Source organism: Schistocerca gregaria, chromosome 3 (assembly GCF_023897955.1).
Source record: "Schistocerca gregaria isolate iqSchGreg1 chromosome 3, iqSchGreg1.2, whole genome shotgun sequence".
Taxonomy (NCBI): Eukaryota; Metazoa; Arthropoda; class Insecta; order Orthoptera; family Acrididae; genus Schistocerca; species Schistocerca gregaria.
This window is the reverse complement of record NC_064922.1, coordinates 948097456-948119320: the sequence shown is the minus strand read 5'-3', so window position 1 is coordinate 948119320 and position 21865 is coordinate 948097456. Positions and strand designations below refer to the sequence as shown.

The 21865-nt window shown below is 40.0% G+C and overlaps 1 protein-coding gene across 3 annotated transcripts in view; it reads right to left on the bottom strand.

Moving 5' to 3' along the window:
• LOC126355880 (intraflagellar transport protein 172 homolog) overlaps positions 1-21865 on the bottom strand; it is a 372812-nt gene continuing 350947 nt past the window's right edge. For all 3 annotated transcript variants that reach the window (XM_050006382.1, XM_050006381.1, XM_050006383.1), the window contains 3 exons: positions 3699-3914; positions 3378-3602; positions 1-1223 (listed from right to left, as the gene is read on the bottom strand). In XM_050006382.1, the coding sequence (XP_049862339.1) occupies positions 945-1223; positions 3378-3602; positions 3699-3914 (720 nt within the window). In that variant the 3' untranslated portion in view covers positions 1-944. The remainder of the gene's footprint in view (positions 1224-3377; positions 3603-3698; positions 3915-21865) is intronic.

Below are 21865 nucleotides of genomic sequence, written 5' to 3'. Positions count from 1 at the left end.
TTTAAAACTGCATTCTTTATTAGAATCACCATTAATAATAATATGAATATAAATCAGCTGGCTTTTTAGGTTTCCATGGTTGCTCATATATATACAATAACTCATCAAGTGAAACTTTGCATGACATGTGTCTGAGAAACAGTAACATGTTGCCAGTTTAGCAGGTTATTGCTAATTAAACAGTGTTGTGAACTTTAATCTCTTCATTCTGCTCAAAAAATGTCAGCCAAAGATGGACCACTAGTAAGTGTACTCTCTCAGTGCACTCCATGCTTCTCACAGTTGTTATCCATTACAGTACACAAAAATATGAAATGAGAAAGTACATCTTTCAGTACATTAGATCCTCAGCGTATGCAAAAATGGTAAAACATTCATTATAGTGGTGTCTCATTACGAATAGTCAATGGATTTTCAAAGATAGGCCAAGCCAGATGAGCTTATATCTTTCACCCTTCATTCCATTAATAAATTTGTTTCGTTATACTAAAAATGAGTCTGCCCACCGGGTATTTTTTTTATCTTACATGAAAACAAACCTGCAAACATGGCTTCTCTTGTCACTCTTTATAACATAAATCAGTCACTTCAAAAACAGTGAATCTCAATACACACATTTAAAAGTAGTGACACAAAAATTTCGGAAGCTGTTTTCATGTGCCCAATGACAGCTATTGCACACCACACTACTACATAAAGAGTATAAGACTGTACATTGTTAAAAGCACATTTTATGCACTGGATGAGTGCATCAATACTGCCTGGAAATTGCAACACAGCTTGTTGGTAGATTACTACGACTGTGCAAGGTGACTTGGCTGGCCTTTAAAAAGTTATACATGAAGCTCACACTTGAGGAAACTTACGGCCTTACATTAAAAACGGACATTTCTTATCAACTATTAAACAAATACCAAACATTTTTGTTAGATTCGTTTTTCATATCATTGGAAAGAAAAGCTAGGAGTGCCTCCACACCACTCTCCAATAAACCCAATAATATCTGTCACGTGTGATTCTGGGTTCATCTTTGCAGCCATCAACAGCTTATTCCAATCTTCTCTGTTTGCTGCTCGACCTGGTCTTTTAAATTCAATGGGAGTGCGGCCCTTCTGAGCGAGGACAGGATATCCAGACACTACACAGGGAAGTGCCATGGGACCGGCACTGTCATTTGAGCAAAGTGCTGAAGGGTACAAGCCTCTCTCATCCACTGGCAGTACCTGTAACAGAATTGCATGTATTAAGATTGGTCATGGACATCTGAACATCAGAAATTCTTGTGAAATCTGTAACTGTAGTTTTTTTTCTCTCCTGTTCTGTTAACTGGCACCTTTGCTGTAGGTCACACTTGATCTATTGTTCTGAGTACCCAATCTTTCTACTTCCTTCAAGTGTCTCCGTTCTTCAGTGAGGCTTTCTTCATCTGACAGTGAACACGCTATATAGAAAAGTGTTCAAATCGTGGAACTTCTACCAAAACATAAAGAAAAAGGTAGCTCTATCATTCTGTTTCTAGCATTAATTTTGTATTTGGATAGTGTTTTTGAAGTGTGACCATACTATGTGGTCAGATTACAGATGTGTCATCCATATACAAGTAGAAACACATTGCCTTATGCATGGTAGATTCTTGTGCTCTTGTGTGGAAATGCACCATATAGAAGTTGGCAACTTCCGGTGATAAATGGCGGGCTTAATCGCCACCATATCAGGTTGTTAAACAAGGGGATATGCCGAAAGAGTTCTGTAAAGTTGCCAATTAATTCCAACAATGCTTTAACTGGAAGCTGAATGAAGAGATAAACTACATTAGAAATAAGCATGATGCCCATCTCGCAGAGAGATTTTCTGTCAAGAAGATGAATTGTCTCCCTTTCTTTTTTGTCCCTTACCTCAGCTTGCCAGACACTGGTAGACCTTGGGATTTTCCTTCTCTGGATTCTGCACGGTAGGCTCTCTCTGATGTATAGTCATATTGACCTGTATGTTCGAGGAAAAAGGAACTGATGACCTAGTAGTTTGGCCTGTTTAAGCATCCAACTAACCAAAATAATGAGTGAAATGTCTGAAGAACTTAAGCAGTATTTGGTAAAATGTGAACACCACATATGCAACACTGCCAATTTCATGCATTTCATAATTCCGACACTTCCAGGAAACTGTGACTAGGTTGGTACACAGCATGTTTCATTCACAGATTGGTGGGAAAGAAGGCAAAAGAGAACTTATTTCATTAAATGGTTTGTGTCAGTCAGCAGCTCATTTGGCAAGAATGGGAAAGGAAATCAATTGTGGTCATTTCAAAGGAATTGTCCTGACAAACATCTGAAGTGATTTACTGAAACCACAGAAATATGAATTTCAACCTCACACCGGAGCTGTGATGTTTTAATCACTGTGCCACTTGACTCAGTTGTTCCAATGAAGTAAAATTATTCATGCTAAACTAATTTTAAAATAGGAATTTCATGCATTAAAATCTTAATTGGTTCCTATTAACTTTTATGGAAATTTACTTCTGATAATGTCTTATGGCCAATAGAGCATGTCCACCAAAAACTGTTAATCACTACACTCTTCAGAAAAGAGGAGGAGTGAATAACACATGCTTAATCATAAGAACTTCCATCAGCTTGTCTGTGCCAAATTTTTGGTTTTTTAGACGTGCTCTTGTCCTTAATTTATATGGCTAATATTTTGATTACGAGGCATGCAGAAGCATAAATTTTTCATGGTTTCCAGACAGTTGTCTTCTGTATGTTCCATTAAATTAAGGTATGTTGTTAATACCCACACTCCTTCTGCTTAGAGGGCAGCATTTTCAGAGCCATATGTAAATAAAGGTAAAGCATGTTCAAAATATCATGCACTAAGGTGTGAACAGTCCCATCTTAAAATCTGTCATAAGACACAGTGTCATTCATTTAGTACTTTTCTTGGACAATTTGGTGAATATTTTTGTCATTGGTGAAAGTGATCTGGCAGCTTCACCGGTCTTTATTTTTATCGATTGTGTAACTTTTACAGAACTGCTTGTGCCACTCACACTTGCAAGCTCTGTTTGACTTTTCAATATTTGATGACTTTCATAGAAACACCAAGTCAACAGGCAATTCAAAAAATGACATTTTGAAATCCATTACTGCATAAACTATCTAGAGTCACATGACCTGTAATCCCAGTACCCATCCATCTTCTCTACTAGTTGGAATGACCTATGCATAGGAAACCTCCACTGACAACAATTCCACCAACATCTGCCAGCTTATTTTGCAAATTTTTGCACTCTACGACATAGAAATACAAAAAATATTAACAATAAAACAAGTACATTTCATAAATAAACACATCGAAGGAAAATCAAAATTTTATACCTGGTCCACTTTTTGATCCATTGATACAGCCAAAACCCACTCCTTCACTTCTTCATGCAAAGACTGTGGTATATTTGTAGATAGTGGTAGAGGAATTTCATTTGGGAAATCAGTCAGGGCAAAATCACTGTGATCCAAGAGATCCAAGTTACTTTCTTCAATTGCCTCACACAGGTCAAGATAATGATTGAGAAATACAAAAGCCTCACTATCACGGCCAGTTGCCTGTAACAAATGGTCGTTTACAATTCTGTATGATTAAAGGAACACAATTATAAGTTTTGAAATGATTTAAAACCAGTAATATGAGTAAACACAAACCCTCGCATCAACGCCTGCCTCAAAGAAAGCTTTGTCTGCAGGAATAATATCAGAATGTCGCAAAAGCGCTGTAGAGAGCTTAGCAGCAATGTGTTTTAGAGACTCAGTATCCCGAAAGGCACACCGAGAAGTATAATAATGTGTGATAACTAAGAGCAAATCAAATTCATCATGCAGCTTGCTTCCAGCATCTGATGTAGTTTTCATTGCCTCAGTCTGCAAAAACAGAAACAACGTTCACACCTCAGACAATAATATTGTCACATCATTATATTTATATTATTGCTATATAAAGATAAAGGTGGGGTAATATATTCTTTTGATACAGTAAATATTAAGTCTATGTACATAATATTGTCAATACTTTTATGTAAAAAGATACACCCATTAAGAAAAGAGATAAATGTAAATGCTGTATGGTTAGGGCCTCCCATCGGGTAGACTGTTCGCTGGGCGCAGGTCTTTCGAGTTGACTCCACTTTGGCGACCTGCGCGTCGATGGGGATGAAATGATGATGATTAAGACAACACAACAACCAGTCCCTAAGCGGAGAAAAATCTCTGACCCAGATGGGAATCGAAACCGGGCCGTTAGGATTGACATTCTGTTGCGCTGAGCACTCAGCTACCGGGGGCAGGCAAGAAAAGAGATAAACTGAATAGGAAGGAAGAAATGAGCTTACCGTTTATTTATTTTTTATTTAATGTTCAGTCAAAAACACAACAGTTTAGTATTTACCCTTAAACACTTGCTTCAAAACTGAAAACACAGTGATGCTTCAATGAGGGACAAGAACAGTTACACAAAAAATACTGAACTCTTAAAAAAACTAATGATTTTTGGGTGAGACTGTAAGGATAATATATGTTTAATTACCCCCCCCCCCCCCCACACACACACACACACACACAACTTTCATGGGTATGCATAAACTGATGAGCCAAAACATTATGATCACTATCCACAGTGCGGCTGAATGCCGCCTGGTGGCATTGCAGGTGTGTGGGGCTGTAAGGGAAGTATTTAAGCAGAGCAGACATGAATGGAGAATCATTCTAGTGATGATGCAGGTTGCAAAAATCCACTGCCATTAGCGACTTTGACAAAGGGAAGATCATCATGACCAGCATGGGAAAGAGTATGTTAGAAATGACAAAACGATTAGGTTGTTCATGTGCTACTGTTGTCAGCATCTGTGGAAACTGGTTGAAGGATTGTGAAATTAGGAGTAGGTGGCAAGATGTCGGACATCCATGCTTAGTCACAGAATGTGGAGGTTGGAGGCTTGCCCACTCTGTAAAGCAGGATAGGGAGCAATTTGTGACACATCTGACAAGAGTACAATGTTGGTGTGTGTGTGTGTGTGTAAGCTTTTAGGAGCACACTATTCAGTGCACACTGTTGAACATAAGGGTCCATACAAAACGACGCCTACGTGTTCCCATGTTGACCCAATGACTTTGCCAGTTAAGACTGCAGCAGGCAGAAGATCATCACGATTGGACAATGGAAAAATGGAAACGTCAACTGGCCAAATGAATCATGTTTCTTGTTATACCAGATCAATGGTTGTGTCAGGATACACCATCAAGCAATGGCTACTTTTCAAACATGCCACAGTTACATACTTGTGGGGACAGCATGGGTATGGCTGAAAATATTTTGCATAGAAATAATGAGAAATCAGCAGTTTTTATTGACATAATGCGAATTGGCACTTTTTACAAAAATGAAATTTTGCATTTTCCCTTTCCTGTGTAAAAATATTATGAAACTGAAGGTAGCAGCTTACTGATATTGGTAGTTGGTAGGTATTTAATGTTGAAATTGGATCTTGATTTTTGTTTTCAAAGTTGAGGTAAGCATACAACCTTAAAATGACCATTCATTTCCAGTTTGAAAAGCTGATGCCTAGATGTGGTGTCAGCTGGTGGGATCTTTATCTGTCGAAGTCAGCTTTCTTGGCACTTTTGTACAACAACTCAAAGGAAAAACATTGTGATTTGGAAAGGTCTTTAGTACAAAAATCATCAAAAATGGCACTTTAGCTTTGCAAAACATGTAAATCAACAGAACACCCCATTGTTTTCCTTCTTTCACTCATTTGATGTATGCTACGGATCAGTCTGCCGCCACAGACTTCATTTCACAAATCAGTAAAAATTATGTTGTGTTAGACATTCACAGAGTTCTGTTCTACAAGTATTGCATAACATGAGGGTCCTGTGTTGTGATTTGGACGGCAGAAGCAAATCAAGAATGTGCCACGTTGATTTGTGTGTTTTTGAAGCTGAAGGCCATATTTGGCGGTTCTTGTATTTACATTCATGTCTTTACGAAAATATGCAGTTTAATTAATGCAAAGAATCTGAGATTTCTCCAAAATGCATCACTGTGGTTTGATTTTCAGTGAAAAAGTTTTGGGAAACATGATGTTGGAGGATAAAACTGTTATCTCTATTTCAATTCAGAATTTATGAATTATTCATTATTATGGAAAGAAAAACAAATAAAAGTACTTCAGGCAGACATGAAGGGAACAGTGAAACTCATTGGGTTGCTCCTTCAAACTAGCCTGCCAACTTTTAGGTCACAGATACAAGCAAGTCTTTGTTCATAGTGGTAGGTTCTTGTTTAAACAATGAAATGATAGTGATGAATTTTATTAATGACAACATGGCAGACCATGCTATGTACCCCTACAACGTTATACAAGCCTTCAAAATGTAGTGACATATCAACTTTTCATGCCAGTAGAAAATTAGATATTGTCAAGTGTCTGCTGTTGTACTAAAGGCAGTTCGGCTTCCATGTTCAAATATAGACTCTAGGCGACAGTTTTCACACAATCTAGAGTATCCCATTTATGTTGACCACCCCCACATAAAGTTATGTTGAGAAACAAAATTAAAAAAAGCATCAAGTAAATGATGTTTAGCTACCAAGGGAATGTTAATCAACATGATTGCTTTTCTTGAAATTTTGTTTCGCTGTAAAGATATGAACAGTAGTACATCTTTTTTAAATAGCACCCTGTATTTTTTATTTGGTGATACACTACTTCTCCACAAGACCTGCTCAGAAATGTATTGCAGAGTACCATTCATGTAAACATGACATTATTTAACTGACTCTCCTGTACCAACTCACAGTGCAAATACCACAGATAAAGTAACTCGTCCATTGGAGTTGACAATAAACAAAACAATAATGTTTTCTTATTCATAATTCAGGTATATGTAGTACACTACTGCAGAACTTGTTTAATAAGTTGTCTACAGTAACAGCAGTCTTTGATTAAAAACTAAATCATCATTACGTTTTCTTTATTGTGGTTGAATGTAGACCTAATGCTACACAGGCAGAAGAACTCTACAAAGAGTGGTATCCTGATAAGAACCCAACTTACTGTGATTACTGTTTTCTTATCTTGCGCACATTTGCCATAGATGAGTAGCATTTCTACCTTCTCTTCATTGGTGTACATTGTACTATGTACTTGCACAAATCTTCAACTAGAGATGGTTGATGGAATGACCATTGTGCATTTTCTTTGTTTTTCCATTAGTCTGTCTACTCCAGCAAGTGGACAAGTTACATTACCCCCATGTACCTCCCCTATTTGCTAGTGCAGGAGAGTCAAAGCCAATTTTGTGTTACATATTTAATAACATCAAAAATGAACTTATAGGACCCTATTTGGAAAAGGCGCACTATTGTTCATATGGTCAAAGTTACAAGAAAGGAAACTGTGTAGGTTAATGTCCCCTTGGTACCTAAACGACATTTACTCTGTATGTCTTCTTGACAAAAAATTGTTTGGGGTAGTCAATGTAAATGGAACACCCTGTATTAAAATACTGACAATATATTGTCTCCGAATATTTGAAGTAATGAGAGGGCTTTCTTTAAAAACTTTCAACATTTTTTGGCTGCCTATGATACTGGTTTGTTTCTTCTTTAATTTGTAATTTTCAATGGGATTTAAGTAAAGTTTTTTAATGAAATCAAATGAGATGTGTGATATCATTAAAATATGATATAATTGAGAGGTATATGTTCATTTTCAACATAAGACGGAAAAACCATGAAATACAACAAAAATAAATATCATAATTTGAAAAATAATAGCACTGAAATTGGGCAAAAACAAACAATTTTTTCACATTCCTAATATAGTCGGCTTCCATCATTTCAGCCATAAATATACAAAGTCTCATGTGAACTCAGGTTAGCATGATTTATTCTCTTAATTAGTTAGATTTTTGCTTGACAACATACAGGAAACAGTGAACTGCCAAAAACTAGAACTAAAAGTAAACTGAAAGTAAACAAAAAGCAAACCCGGTTAGTTGTCCACAAAATATGATGTGTTCACAATCACTGTTCGAATTTGTGTGAGTATTTATACTGTACCCATCAATCCACCCTCGTTTATACGTGGTGTCTTTGGCACTTTCTGTGGGCTCATTCGCTGAGGCAAGGATGAAGTTGATGTTGACAGACTGTAGCACAATCTTGTCGGTATGCAAGCATGTCTGGAGTTAGCAAACATGCTAGTTTCACCCGTTCCCATGACAGCATCACTGGCTTGATATTGTATATTATCTCCACAGTATCTTCTTCACATTTTAGCACGTGGAAAGGCCCAGAGTACAGTAGCTGGGTGTACTGCCTCTGTGCATAACATCACATTTGAGCATCCTTTAAGGTCGTTGTGGATGAACACTCTCTGATCTCCATGATGGGACACTGGTGAATGGTGCAGCTCAGCTATTTGGAGCTTCACTTGTTGCATCATCTATGGCAGTTCTGTCTTTGTTTGCATTAGTGTTGCTGAAAAAAATTGTGATGGCAGGCACAACATCTCTCCATAAACCTTCTCTGCGGTAGATCCCCCAATGACAAACTCAATGGCTGGGTGAAGTTGCAGCAAAACCATGTGTTCTCATGGTACATTAGTGCAGCTTCCAACTTTCTATGTCCTCCTGTTGCTTGCGGGACAGTAGATGATCATATGCTAATGCTGGAACCACACAATCTAAACAGTTCCAGAAACAGTGTCAATTTAAATTGCTAGACCTGATATGTGGTGTAGTGTGCTGGACAGCAGGGGGGAAAAAACCACATTTTAATGAAGGCCTTGCTCTCATTTTTGCTGTCTGCTGTTACTGATTGGCATTGCATCCACCCAAGGTGTATACCCATCTAAAGCTGTAAATATGTAATATATCCCTATGATGGCGGAAGTGGACCAATAAGGTCTATGTGAATGTGAAAGAAACAGCTTCTTGTCTCAGGAAATTTTCCCACCGGCTTGAATACTTGTCTGCCAACTTCTCTTTGTTGACATGCTATATGTGCTCTTGACCGCTGGCGACAATCTTTTCTAGTACACGGCCACACAAATTTCTGTCAGTTTAATTATGGCATTTACACAGGGATCGGCTAAGTTTGAACACTGTCAAAAACCACTTCATAGCATTCCGGTCACGAATGGTCTAGGTGACACTCTAGACACATCGCACCAAATAAAGTTCTTTGTGCCCAGCAACTGCGCTTATTTGAACAGAAGAGCCGTTGAACCATCATGCAAGTATTGTTGTAGCTGCTCGTCTGTAGCTTGTGCTACCCTAAGTTGATTGTAATTTATTGTAAAAAAAGATTGCGCTGATTCTAGTAAAAAAATCAACCACATTTTGTGACCTTCTTAGATGTCTTATGTCTGTAGTGAATTGCCCAATAAATTCTAGCTGATGGAACTGCCAGGACAGTCTTCTTTGCTCTTGCTAAAAGCAAAAGTGGTAGGCTTATGGTTATCTAGATTTGAAATGCTCTACTTCAACGTAAGGGTGGAAGTGTCATACAGTTTCTTAAATGGCCAGCATCTTTTGATTGTATGCACTCCAATTAGTTTGGGCTTGGCAGCTTCCAGGAGAAAAATCCCAAAGGTTTCTAACTATTTTCGGCATATTTATGAGGACCTGCACAAATAGCCTGTTGGCTGGCATCCACTACTATCACTAATGGTGCATTATGGACAAGGTGGCATAAGACGATTGCCTTCTGCAAACTAGACCATACCTTTTCAAAGGCTTGCTGCACTGCGGGAATCCATAACAGGGGATGTCTGCTTCTAGCGTTGTTACCTGCCAGTGTGTGTGTGTTAGTGGCGTCTCTGCTTCTCTCATCCCCAAGAATCTTCTTAATTGTCCATAGACCAATGAATGGCTTTAATGATCTCTGTCTTCTCTTTAAGAGTACTAATACTGGCAGTGGAGACCATATGACCAAGAAAAGTCACCTGTTTTCGATGCAGAACACATTTTGCCTCATTTATTACCAAGCCTTATTATTGTATCCTGTTGAACACTGCCTTCATGTATTCCTCATGTAATTTAGCTGTCTTAAAAAAATCTCAAAATATCATCCAGGTAGATGAAACAGAAATTCAAGTCCCTTTAGTACTTTACTTTGTCTGTGCTGATCTGCTGTGACTGAGCGGTGTTTTGTAAACTAAATAGCATGTATAGATATTCAAAGAGACTGAAAGGTCTTACTACAGCAGTCTTGGGAATATTTCCTTTGCGACCAGAATTTGATTATAAGCTTTCTTGCAGTCCCCTAACTGAAAACGGTAGCACTGACTAAAACGTTCATGAAATCCCTTACATTAGGTATGGATAGTGGTTGGGGCTGCTTGTGCATTTAGAGGCTGGTAATCCCTGCAGGGTCTCCAGGTGCAATCTTTCTCTTTAACTAGATGTAACAATGATGCCCACGGGCTATCAAAACCTTCCTAAGACACCTGTCTGTAACATCTTTTCAAATTCTTTCTTCTCTGCCGAAAAACAGTCAGGTGCTAATCTCAGTGGTCACCAAGAGACAAGTTGTTATTTTAATGTGAGGCACTGTAGTATGCAATACTTACTGTAATTGTCACCATTTCACTGTTCCTAGTAATTTGCGCCATACTTACCTTCATCTCCAGTTTCCGGTAGTGTATGACATCTGTATCTAATATTGGTTCACTAATATTTGCCAGATTGAACCTCCACTTGAATTTTGTACTTAAGCTCAGGGCCACTGTCGCATCGCACTCACCATAAGTTGTGATGCACAAGTTGTTAGCTGCAGTAAGGTGGAGTCTTGCACCCTCTGCTGCAGTCTAACTTTTCATGAATGGCAGTGCACTTACTCCCGAACCCGAATTGATAAGGTAGCACCGATTCATCTTCTTGCCTTTCACATAGAAATGGTGCAACAATATGAGCAGGCGCGCTTGCATCACTGTTTGTGTGCATGCGGTCAACTTGTTACAAACAACTGGGCCAATCTTGAGGGCTGGTTCTTGGCTATTTCTGATTATGTCACTGCCGGTGTCTGCAGAAGTAGCAGGAACTCCTTCATCTACACTTTGATGCTCTTGTGGAACTGTGTGGCCTACTGTACCTACTACAGGCCAATGAGGCTGTTTGGGAATGAGCAGGAAAATTTGACTCTCATTGTCTAATTTCCAAAATGCTTGTGGTACCAACACACACGACAATTTTGTCCTCCCAGTACCACCTGGGTGTTTATTTGATTCTGCTGGATGGATGGTTACCCCTCTTCCATATCTTTCCTTGTGTAAGTATGCTTATTTGTCACCAGTGCCAATAATTACTTCTGCATTGCCTCCATCTGGTATTTCAGACTTTGGAGCTGCTCACTGATGTTTGTCTCTTGCTTTGGTGTATAGCTGCACTTTCCACAGTGGTGATGTTGCTAGCTACTTGTGTTACCGCTGAGGTACCCGCCTGCCCTATTATGAAATATACCTTGTCTGCTACTGCCAGCACAGAATTAATGTCACTCTTCCTATGTCACCACTGCTGTTTTCACTGAAATCAACTGTTGCAATAGTCATACATGTCATAGATTTCGTGTGATATTGCTTCCTCTTTCATGATATTCCACAGATGTCACCAGAATTTAGATGGTGTCCTATCGCCTACATGCTCTAACTAGAGCACTTGCTGCATTCATTGGTCCAACAACTTATACACATTCGGGTTGGGCCACAGTGTCCTTACATTGTTGTAAGGAAGATTTCAAAATAGCATCCCAACACTATTTCAACTGCTCAAGCATCCGAGCTGTGAAGCTGAAGTGTAACATGTCATTCTGGGAATGAGCTGTCCCACTTCCCTACTCAGCACTGGTTGACAAAAGATGTTTGTGAGTTAAGGTAGATAGTAAGTAGGAAGAACCCTACTTTTGGGAGATGTTTCACAGTCTGTGCAAATTGGAGTCGTACCAATCCTGTGTTACTGGCAAGGTGGACTGCAAACGGGCACTTCTGCCTATTTGGTGGAGACATCTGCATTGTGGTGACACAGATGACAGACATGGAGAGAATGTGATCTCCATGACGTCAGAGAAATGCTCACCAGAAAACAAATGTTGCTGAAATATACACTCCTGGAAATTGAAATAAGAACACCGTGAATTCATTGTCCCAGGAAGGGGAAACTTTATTGACACATTCCTGGGGTCAGATACATCACATGATCACACTGACAGAACCACAGGCACATAGACACAGGCAACAGAGCATGCACAATGTCGGCACTAGTACAGTGTATATCCACCTTTCGCAGCAATGCAGGCTGCTATTCTCCCATGGAGACGATCGTAGAGATGCTGGATGTAGTCCTGTGGAACGGCTTGCCATGCCATTTCCACCTGGCGCCTCAGTTGGACCAGCGTTCGTGCTGGACGTGCAGACCGCGTGAGACGACGCTTCATCCAGTCCCAAACATGCTCAATGGGGGACAGATCCGGAGATCTTGCTGGCCAGGGTAGTTGACTTACACCTTCTAGAGCACGTTGGGTGGCACGGGATACATGCGGACGTGCATTGTCCTGTTGGAACAGAAAGTTCCCTTGCCGGTCTAGGAATGGTAGAACGATGGGTTCAATGACGGTTTGGATGTACCGTGCACTATTCAGTGTCCCCTCGACGATCACCAGAGGTGTACGGCCAGTGTAGGAGATCGCTCCCCACACCATGATGCTATGTGTTGGCCCAGTGTGCCTCGGTCGTATGCAGTCCTGATTGTGGCCCTCACCTGCACAGCGCCAAACACGCGTACGACCATCATTGGCACCAAGGCAGAAGCGACTCTCATCGCTGAAGACGACACGTCTCCATTCGTCCCTCCATTCACGCCTGTCGCGGCACCACTGGAGGCGGGCTGCACGATGTTGGGGCGTGAGCGGAAGACGGCCTAACGGTGTGCGGGACCGTAGCCCAGCTTTATGGAGACGGTTGCAAATGGTCCTCGCCGATACCCCAGGTGCAACAGTGTCCCTAATTTGCTGGGAAGTGGCGGTGCGGTCCCCTACGGCACTGCGTAGGATCCTACGGTCTTGGCGTGCTTCCGTGCGTCGCTGCGGTCCGGTCCCAGGTCGACGGGCACGTGCACCTTCTGCCGACCACTGGCAACAACATCGATGTACTGTGGAGACCTCACGCCCCACGTGTTGAGCAATTCGGCGGTACGTCCACCCGGCCTCACGCATGCCCACTATACGCCCTCGAAATAAGAACACCAGCACTGCGTAGGATCCTACGGTCTTGGCGTGCATCCGTGCGTCGCTGCGGTCCGGTCCCAGGTCGACGGGCACGTGCACCTTCCGCCGACCACTGGCGACAACATCGATGTACTGTGGAGACCTCACGCTCCACGTGTTGAGCAATTCGGTGGTACGTCCACCCGGCCTCCAGCATGCCCACTATACGCCTTCGCTCAAAGTCCGTCAACTGCACATACGGTTCACGTCCATGCTGTCGCGGCATGCTACCAGTGTTAAAGACTGCGATGGAGCTCCGTATGCCATGGCAAACTGGCTGACACTGACGGCTAGCGCCATTCGACGGCCAACACCGCGGTTCCTGGTGTGTCCGCTGTGCCGTGCGTGTGATCATTGCTTGTACAGCCCTCTCGCAGTGTCCGGAGCAAGTATGGTGGGTCTGACACACCGGTGTCAATGTGTTCTTTTTTCCATTTCCAGGAGTGTATTTGTACCAATTATTGTCTTGATGGCCTCTGACAGACATACATTCTCTTGTCTAACGGAACTACATGCAGATGTAGTCGATTTGTCATCATCTAGACTTGTGTGTTACAGGCAATACACTCAGTTCAAACTATCTTGGTCTATTATTGCAGTGGATACACTGAACAATAGAGATCTCTTTCAGGAAATTTCGATGCAAAAGCAGAAGTAGTTCACAGAGAAGAGCTGATCCACAGTTATAGGGGCACTGATTCAGCACAAAAAATATGGCGACCAATAGACATACTGCTAGTATTTGAAGAATTAACCTTCAAAATTTCTGTAGACTGACTACTGACTTGTTTTACACATCAACACTTATCACAAAAGTAGGAAGAAACATATCAGGAGGCAACCATGAAAGGACATGAAAGAAAAAAGGTGCAAAGAAAGGGAGAAAAAGAAGATTTATATAATTTTTGTACAAAATTAAGCATGAAGATAGATTGTTGCCCAGGGCAATCGAAGTCAATAACACAACGTCTAGCAATGCATATGCTGTGGAGTTTGAGTCAAATCAATAAAATATTAAATAACAATATGCTTGTCTTGGTTGTAATGAGAAAAAGAAGATATTGTTTGAATTATCAGGAATATACAAATTGTGATTGTGCATAGCAACAGAGTCAAACACAACATTATTATGGGTGTTTACATAATAGTAGATGCAAGTCATGTGCACATGTTTGAAGCTGCAACACAGAAGAGTTTTGTTGGATTCAGAGAAGAAGAGAGATGACTGGGTAGCAGCAGATGGACCTCATGGCAGCAGTTTAATTCGGCACATAGTCTATTGCACCACACAGTCACCTGTCACTTGCTAGACGACAGCAGTTTCAATGTCAGCTCGCTACTGCTGATCTCCATGATGCATCTGCTGTGTGCCAGCAGATGCACATCAGTTCACTGCAGCATGAAGTTATGACATCAGATGAGTTGTACTAGTAACAGTTCATGAGAAATGTTATGATTTGTTCATAGTGAACATTATTGAGAAGTGATATTGATAAATTATGTCTACAATTAGAATTCAGTGTCGACTGTTAAGTAGTAGAGATTTCAGAATTATGATTTTGCTAATAATTTATGCCATTCACTATACGTAAAATGGCAAATGAAGCACAGGGACTTGATATGACAGCTCTACTTGCCAAATTTTGAGAGATGCTCAAGGTACGAAGGGTCAATAACAACAAAAAATTAGAGGAAACCCTTATAGCACGGGAGAAAACAGTAAGTAATACACTAGAGAAAATGTTAAGCAGTAAGCTAGAGGAAACAATAAGTAATAAACTAGAGGAAACAATAAGTAATAAACTAGAGGAAGCAATAAATGTGACTAAGACACAAGATAATAGGATTGCTACATTATAAAAGTCATGAACACTTTGCCTAAAGATTTACAGACTGAAGTAAATGCACAATGTGACTTAGTCATAAGGAAGTAGGGCATTTAATAAAATTTTGTGCTTATATACTACATGGCCTAGTTTGGAATAGTGACTGCAGGAATCTGTAGAACAAAAAGTACAGGAGAAGATTGACCAAATTCTATGGGTGAACCACTGTTAATCAGCAAGAGTTACAAAGATTAAAGAGAGACTTAGGAAAAGCACAACAGGACTTACTACCGTAACTAGTGAAAGTAGTCCAGGCAAGTGGTTGAAAGAAATTTAGATAGAGACAAGAATGAATTTTTCCAAACCAATTTCATAAGTTTAAACCAGATGGGGAAGTACATTTCACTTACTTTTTACATTAATTTTCGAGATCTTTGTCTAAGAACTGGCAAGACCATAAGAAAATAATTTCACACTTAATTACTTGACAGGAGACACATTATCTAGACTGTACCTACATATGAATGACATGAAGTGAACTAGTGGACCAGTGGTGATTTTCAGTATAAATTTTCTATTGCTAAGTTACACAAATGTTGAAGTAAGAAAACTGGCATAAGAATTAAACATGGTATTAAAATTAATAGCTATTTTAGTCATAAAATAATAAATGCTAAACTGACAACACAAACAATATGAGAATAAAGCCCTACAGTTGAGGAAACAGTATGCATTTCGCCCGCAATTCAAACCGTGTGAGAGCACCATAAAAGAAATAGGAAGATTATACAGGATGTATTAATCAAAAAGACATATTACGTCGGTGCAACTCATTCTGGAATTTCAATTAATGATGAGTTGCCCTATACAGGATTATCTCCAGTTGAAATTATGGATAAAACCTTTATTGGGGAAACATTTTTAAAATTGTTTAAATGGTCACCAACACCCAAAGAAAATTCGGGTGAAATATAAAAGACAGTGGAGCAGCATTTACAAAGACATGCAAATTTAAGCATACACAAGTTTAATAGACATGCATATACTCCATTATGTAATATAGATGAGTTAGTTCTAGTTGAAGATCATCATTACAGTTCAGATATAAAAAAAGAAACGCATTATTGTGGACCGTACAAAATGATTGACATTCCACATCCAAAGGCTGTCTATCTTGCAGACACTATAACAAGACAAGATAAAGGTCGACACAAAGACATGGTAAAATGGTTTAAACTTCAAGGTGAACTGCATTCTCAGTAGGTCCGGCGGTGTGATGTCTGCCAAGCACTGAGTTAACTGTTCCATTATTTCCTTTTAGTTTCTGTGAAACAATTTATTCTCTCTTTTTCTAACCTGTCATCTATCTGGTATCTTTTACTATCCTATCCTACAAGTGAGTGTAAGGCTATGACTGTTGGTGAGACGAAGACATACGCATGGGGCTCTTCTATGAGCCTCATGTTAGAAAAGTTACATGTTACGGGGAAGATAACGGAAACTTTACAGTGTGTGTAGCAAGTCAGTGAAGAAGGTGATGTGTGAACATGGGCATATCGATTAGTTTAAGAAGTGATGAAAGAAAGCAAGCACTTCCTGGCAGATTAAAACTGTGTGCCGGACCGAGACTCGAACTCGGGACCTTTGCCTTTCGCGGGCAAGTGCTCTACCAACTGAGCTACCCAAGCACGACTCACGGCCCGTCCTCACAGCTTTACTTCTGCCAGTATCTCACTTCACCATTCTGGAAACATCCCCCAAGCGGTGGCTAAGTCATGTCTCCGCAATATCCTTTCTTCTCTTTCAGGAATGGTAGTTCTGCAAGGTTCGCAGGAGAGCTTCTGTAAAGTTTGGAAGATAGGAGGCAAGGTATTGGCAGAAGTAAAGCTGTGAGGATGGGGAATGAGTCGTGCTTGGGTAGCTCAGTTGGTAGAGCCATTGCACACGAAAGGCAAAGGTCCTGAGTTCGAGTCTCGGTCCAGCACACAGTTTTAATCTGCCAGGAAGTTTCATATCAAGGCACACTCCGCTGCAGAGTGAAAATCTCATTCTATAATTTTACTGCCCATGAGAAGAGGAAATAACATAAAACAATAATATCATAAGTTAAGAGATTACAAAAAGTTGTTGGCAGAAGGTACAACAAACAGTACAAAGTGTTCTAGGATAATTAATAATTTAAGTGACATCACAGCATGGAAATTCTAAGGGACTTAAATTGTAATGGAAGACCTGCGGAAAGTGGAAAATCGTACAGGTAGCAATAAATCAGAAAGTGTAACTGATAAAGGAGGGAAACATTGTAAAAAGTGATGCTATGAGTAGGATAAGACACTTTGTATAGAAATCGAAAAATGATGGTGCAGTATGCCTATTACAAAACAGGTATTTTAGTGTTAAGTGGACCCAAACAAGGGAGAACTTACACCCAGGTCATGTGTATGCATTGGTGGAATGACATGTACCACTTTTTACTAGGAAATACAAGTAGGTAGACATATGAAAAGAATGACTTGAATCTTAGGTCAGGTGGCTCCACAAGGAGGACGGCCCATATTGCTGTAGTGAAGGGAGAATGGTAACAGAGACACACGACATTTCAAATGGAAAGTCATTTGCTAAGTATCTGCCTATAGAATGGGGTGTACACAAATATTCATCAGGAACATGTTCATATTAAAGAAGCATTCTCCTAAACGAAGTAATGTGGTATAGATTTGACTGATTGAATTTGCATAATTAAAGCATGTTTCTACCATGGTTTAAATACGTGAGTATCTGATGCTGGTTATAGATAAGCATATTGTTGATTCCAATGTCAGAAGTAGCTCCTCAGGCAAATAAACAAAGTAGATGAAATACTTAACATAGTAAGTAAGCACACAACATACAGGATGCTTAGAAATTACTGTTACAAACTTCTAGGAATTTTATAGGGGAGTGAGTACATAATATTTTGAATAAGAACCCATGTACTGAAACATACTGTTTCCATTCTACAACATTTTCAATACAGGTGTGTAATGGACCCATGTCAGCTGAGGGAAAAACAGAAGTCTCATAATTGTTTGTCCTAGTATGCAGTAGGGTACACAGGATGACTTGTGCCATGTCAGATAGTCACCTGATGTCACTTAACATCTGCCTCGCTGCAAGACCTACTCAGTGACTGTGCGTCTCCAATACAGTAAACATGGTTCAGTACACATTTTCGGAATACATAGACATGCTTTTTGTGTATGGTAAAGATCAAGGCAATAGAAGAGCTGCTACTTGGCTGTATCACGAATGTTTTCCACAACATAGCATGGCATTACACAAACTTTTTGTCCAAGTTATGTAGCAGCTCTGAGAAACAGACACTTTCATCAGGAGGAGGCAGGTCTGTGGTACTCCACAGCAACACTGAACGCCCAAATTTGAGGAAGATGTACTGTATCATTTTGAAGAGAACTGCTCAATGAATACAGAACAACTGCACATGCAATGGGTGTTAGTTACAGTATCATCTGATTTGCATGAGCAACAATTGCATCTGTACCACTTACAAAGCATACAGACAACGGGTCCAGCCAATTTTACAAAGTAGATCGTCTACTGCACATGGTTCCTGCTACTCTGCATTGACACAACCCTGTTTCCCAGTTCTGTTCACAGATGAATAAAAGTTCACTAGAGACTGTGTTCTGAATTCACGAAACAGTCATGCCTGGCCAGACAAAAACCCTTGTGCCACACATGTTAAGGATTTCAGCACTGGTTTGGTATTAATGTGTGGGCAGGTAGTCTGGACGGTCATGTGATTGGGCCATACCTCCATACACTCACGATGACTGGTCCTGCATGCTTTATCTTTCTACAAAACTTATCGGGCCGATTCTAGGAGCTATGTCATTGAATGTCCATCAGGAACTGTGGTTTCAGCATGATGGTTCACCACCTCACTTATCATGTTGTAATGTTTAAGTGATAGTGCAAACAAATGTACTTAAGTGTTAATATTAAAAAAAAAAAACTGTGCTGTGGCTAATTTGGAACAAAATGAGCACAAACCCATTGAATTTGAAGTAGCAGCAATAATTCCACAAAATAATGTACTCGATATAAATGCAAATGTGTCACAAACTGCTCAAAATAGTGAAATGGTCACAGGGGCAACAAAGCCAATGACACACTGCTTTAAAAGTCAAAGGGGACGCGAATCAGTTAACCGAGAAACTTGCATGGATGTGTCTATATGTTTCCATACAAATTGTTAACTAATAATTGCACTGTGTCATGCCTAATTCAGTTCCTCAATCAGAAGTAGATGAGTTACACATCTGAATTAAAAGTGTCGTAGAATAGAAACATTATATTCCCAGACATGGGTTCCTTCAAAATATTATTTACTCACTCCCCTCTGCAAGTCCTAGAAGTTTGTAAAGGGAATTTTTGAACAACCTGGATAATAAATGAAATATGACAGTGGACATGCACGCCAGCTGTGTGACTAAGCTGAAATAAAATATTTGGTTAAATGTATTATCTTGGAGCCCGTGTGGAGTTGATAGTCTATCATCGGGCGCCTCCCCAGGTGGCGGATAGGGGAATACTCTCCAGATATGGAGGGTACCGGGGAAATAAAATACCCAGGGTGGATCAAAACTATCAACCGAAATCCACTAATGTCTGCCTGGTATCCAGCGGTTAGGGGTCAGCGTCTGTTCGCCTGGATGGTGCGGCTGCAGCAACCTTCTTGATCTCAACAATCAAGTCGTAATCCTCATGATCTTTCCTCGGAAGGACCACCACCAAGTTAGTTTTCAGCTTGAAAACCAAACATGATGATAACAGAAGGAATGAATCCACTACCCCGGGCACCAGTCGCAACGCTGGCTTTACCTGGTCATCGGATTCCGGGGGACCAGGAGCATCATTTTACACCTAAGGTTGAGAACCAGACGATGTCCAAATTATTACGAACAAAACAAAGACACTTCATTGGTACACTTAATACTAATACTCTTTTCAAAGTGGGCAAGATCAAACAACTTACAGACGTGCTGCAAAAATTCCACATCAAAATCCTTGCAATCCAGGAAACATGATTTACGGACGAAAACCATTTTGATACAGACAACTACAGGATCTACAAAGGAAAACCAGCAGTTAAAACTAATGAGAAAGGGCTCAAATAGTTTGGCACAGCATTTGCAGTCCACAAATCTATCAGTGACTCTGTCATTGACTTCCTGTCTACCTCAGAACGTATATCAACGCTCTCCATCAAATCGGCCAACAAAGCATATACCTTGATCAACGCACACACACCCACAAATAACTATAACAAGAAGAACCACCAGAAAGTGGATGACTTCTGGAATGACCTTGAAGAGACGACAAACAAAATTGCCAAACACCATGGAATAATCTTGTTAGGAGACTTTAACGCACAATTAGGTAAAGAGAAAAAATACAGGAAAATCACCGGAATCCATACAGCTCACAAGAGAACTAACAAGAATGGGGAAAGATTGATAAGCTTTTGCGAAAATTTCAGCCTCGTAATTATGTCAACACAATTCAAAAAACCCAATAAGAAACTGTATACTTGGAAGTCGTAAGAAACTGTATACTTGGAAGTCGCCCAACACAATGTTGGGTGAATTCCAGATAGACCATTTGGCCATCTCCAAGAGTAACACAGCAGAAATTCTGAATGTGAAAACAAGAAGAGGATTTTTTGACTCAGACCACCATCTTCTACAGATAAGACCAGATTACAACCCAATAGAAAAAAGCCAAAACTAAAAAAAAGTGCTGGGACCAGACCCCGAATACACAAAACTCAACAAGGAAAACATCTTACAGGCAATTAGTCAGACAAACACCACAAACTGGACAGAACTTGTGGAAGTCCTCAAATCCATGATGAAATTGGGTCAACCCCCAAGAAGGAGAAAACACAGGTGGTGGAATATAATATGTGACCAAGCAATAGAAGAAAGGACCAATGCCTGGAAAAACTTCAATAGTCGCAAAACATCAGAAAAATGGCAACAATTTCTAGTAATCTGAAAACAAACATCGAAAACTATTCGGAGGGAAAAAAGAAATTATGACAAACGGCGACTAGATGAGATAGAACAAGACTTTAAGAAGAACAACACCCGGAATTTTTATAAGAAGTTTAAAGAACATATTTCAGGATACCAGCCACCCAATCTTTGTTTCAAGAAACTGGATGGTTCACTAGAAACTAACACGAAGAATAACTGCCAAATCCTCGCAGGCTATTTCAACAAACTTCTCAACTGCAGAAGACCTACAGAGGATATTCACTACGAGATGTCTACATCAAATCCTGACGTTAAACCTCCAACCATCAATGAAATAGTAGAAATTATCAAGACACTCAAAAACAATAGAGCCCCAGGAGAAGATGGAATTATTGCAGAACTATGGAAACTAAATGATGAAAGATTAACAGGAAAAATTCACAAAATCATATTAAACATTTGGGAAACAGAACAGATCCCTTCTGAATGGAAATGCGCTCTCATCCATCCACTCCACAAAAAAGGGGACAAAACTGAACCAAATAATTACAGGGGTATCTCACTCGTACTGGTCACATATAAAATCCTATCAAAAGTTCTCATGACTAGATTAGAAGAACAAGCTGACCCACAAAAAGGAGAATACCAGGCTGGTTTTCACAAGGGACAATCATGCATAGA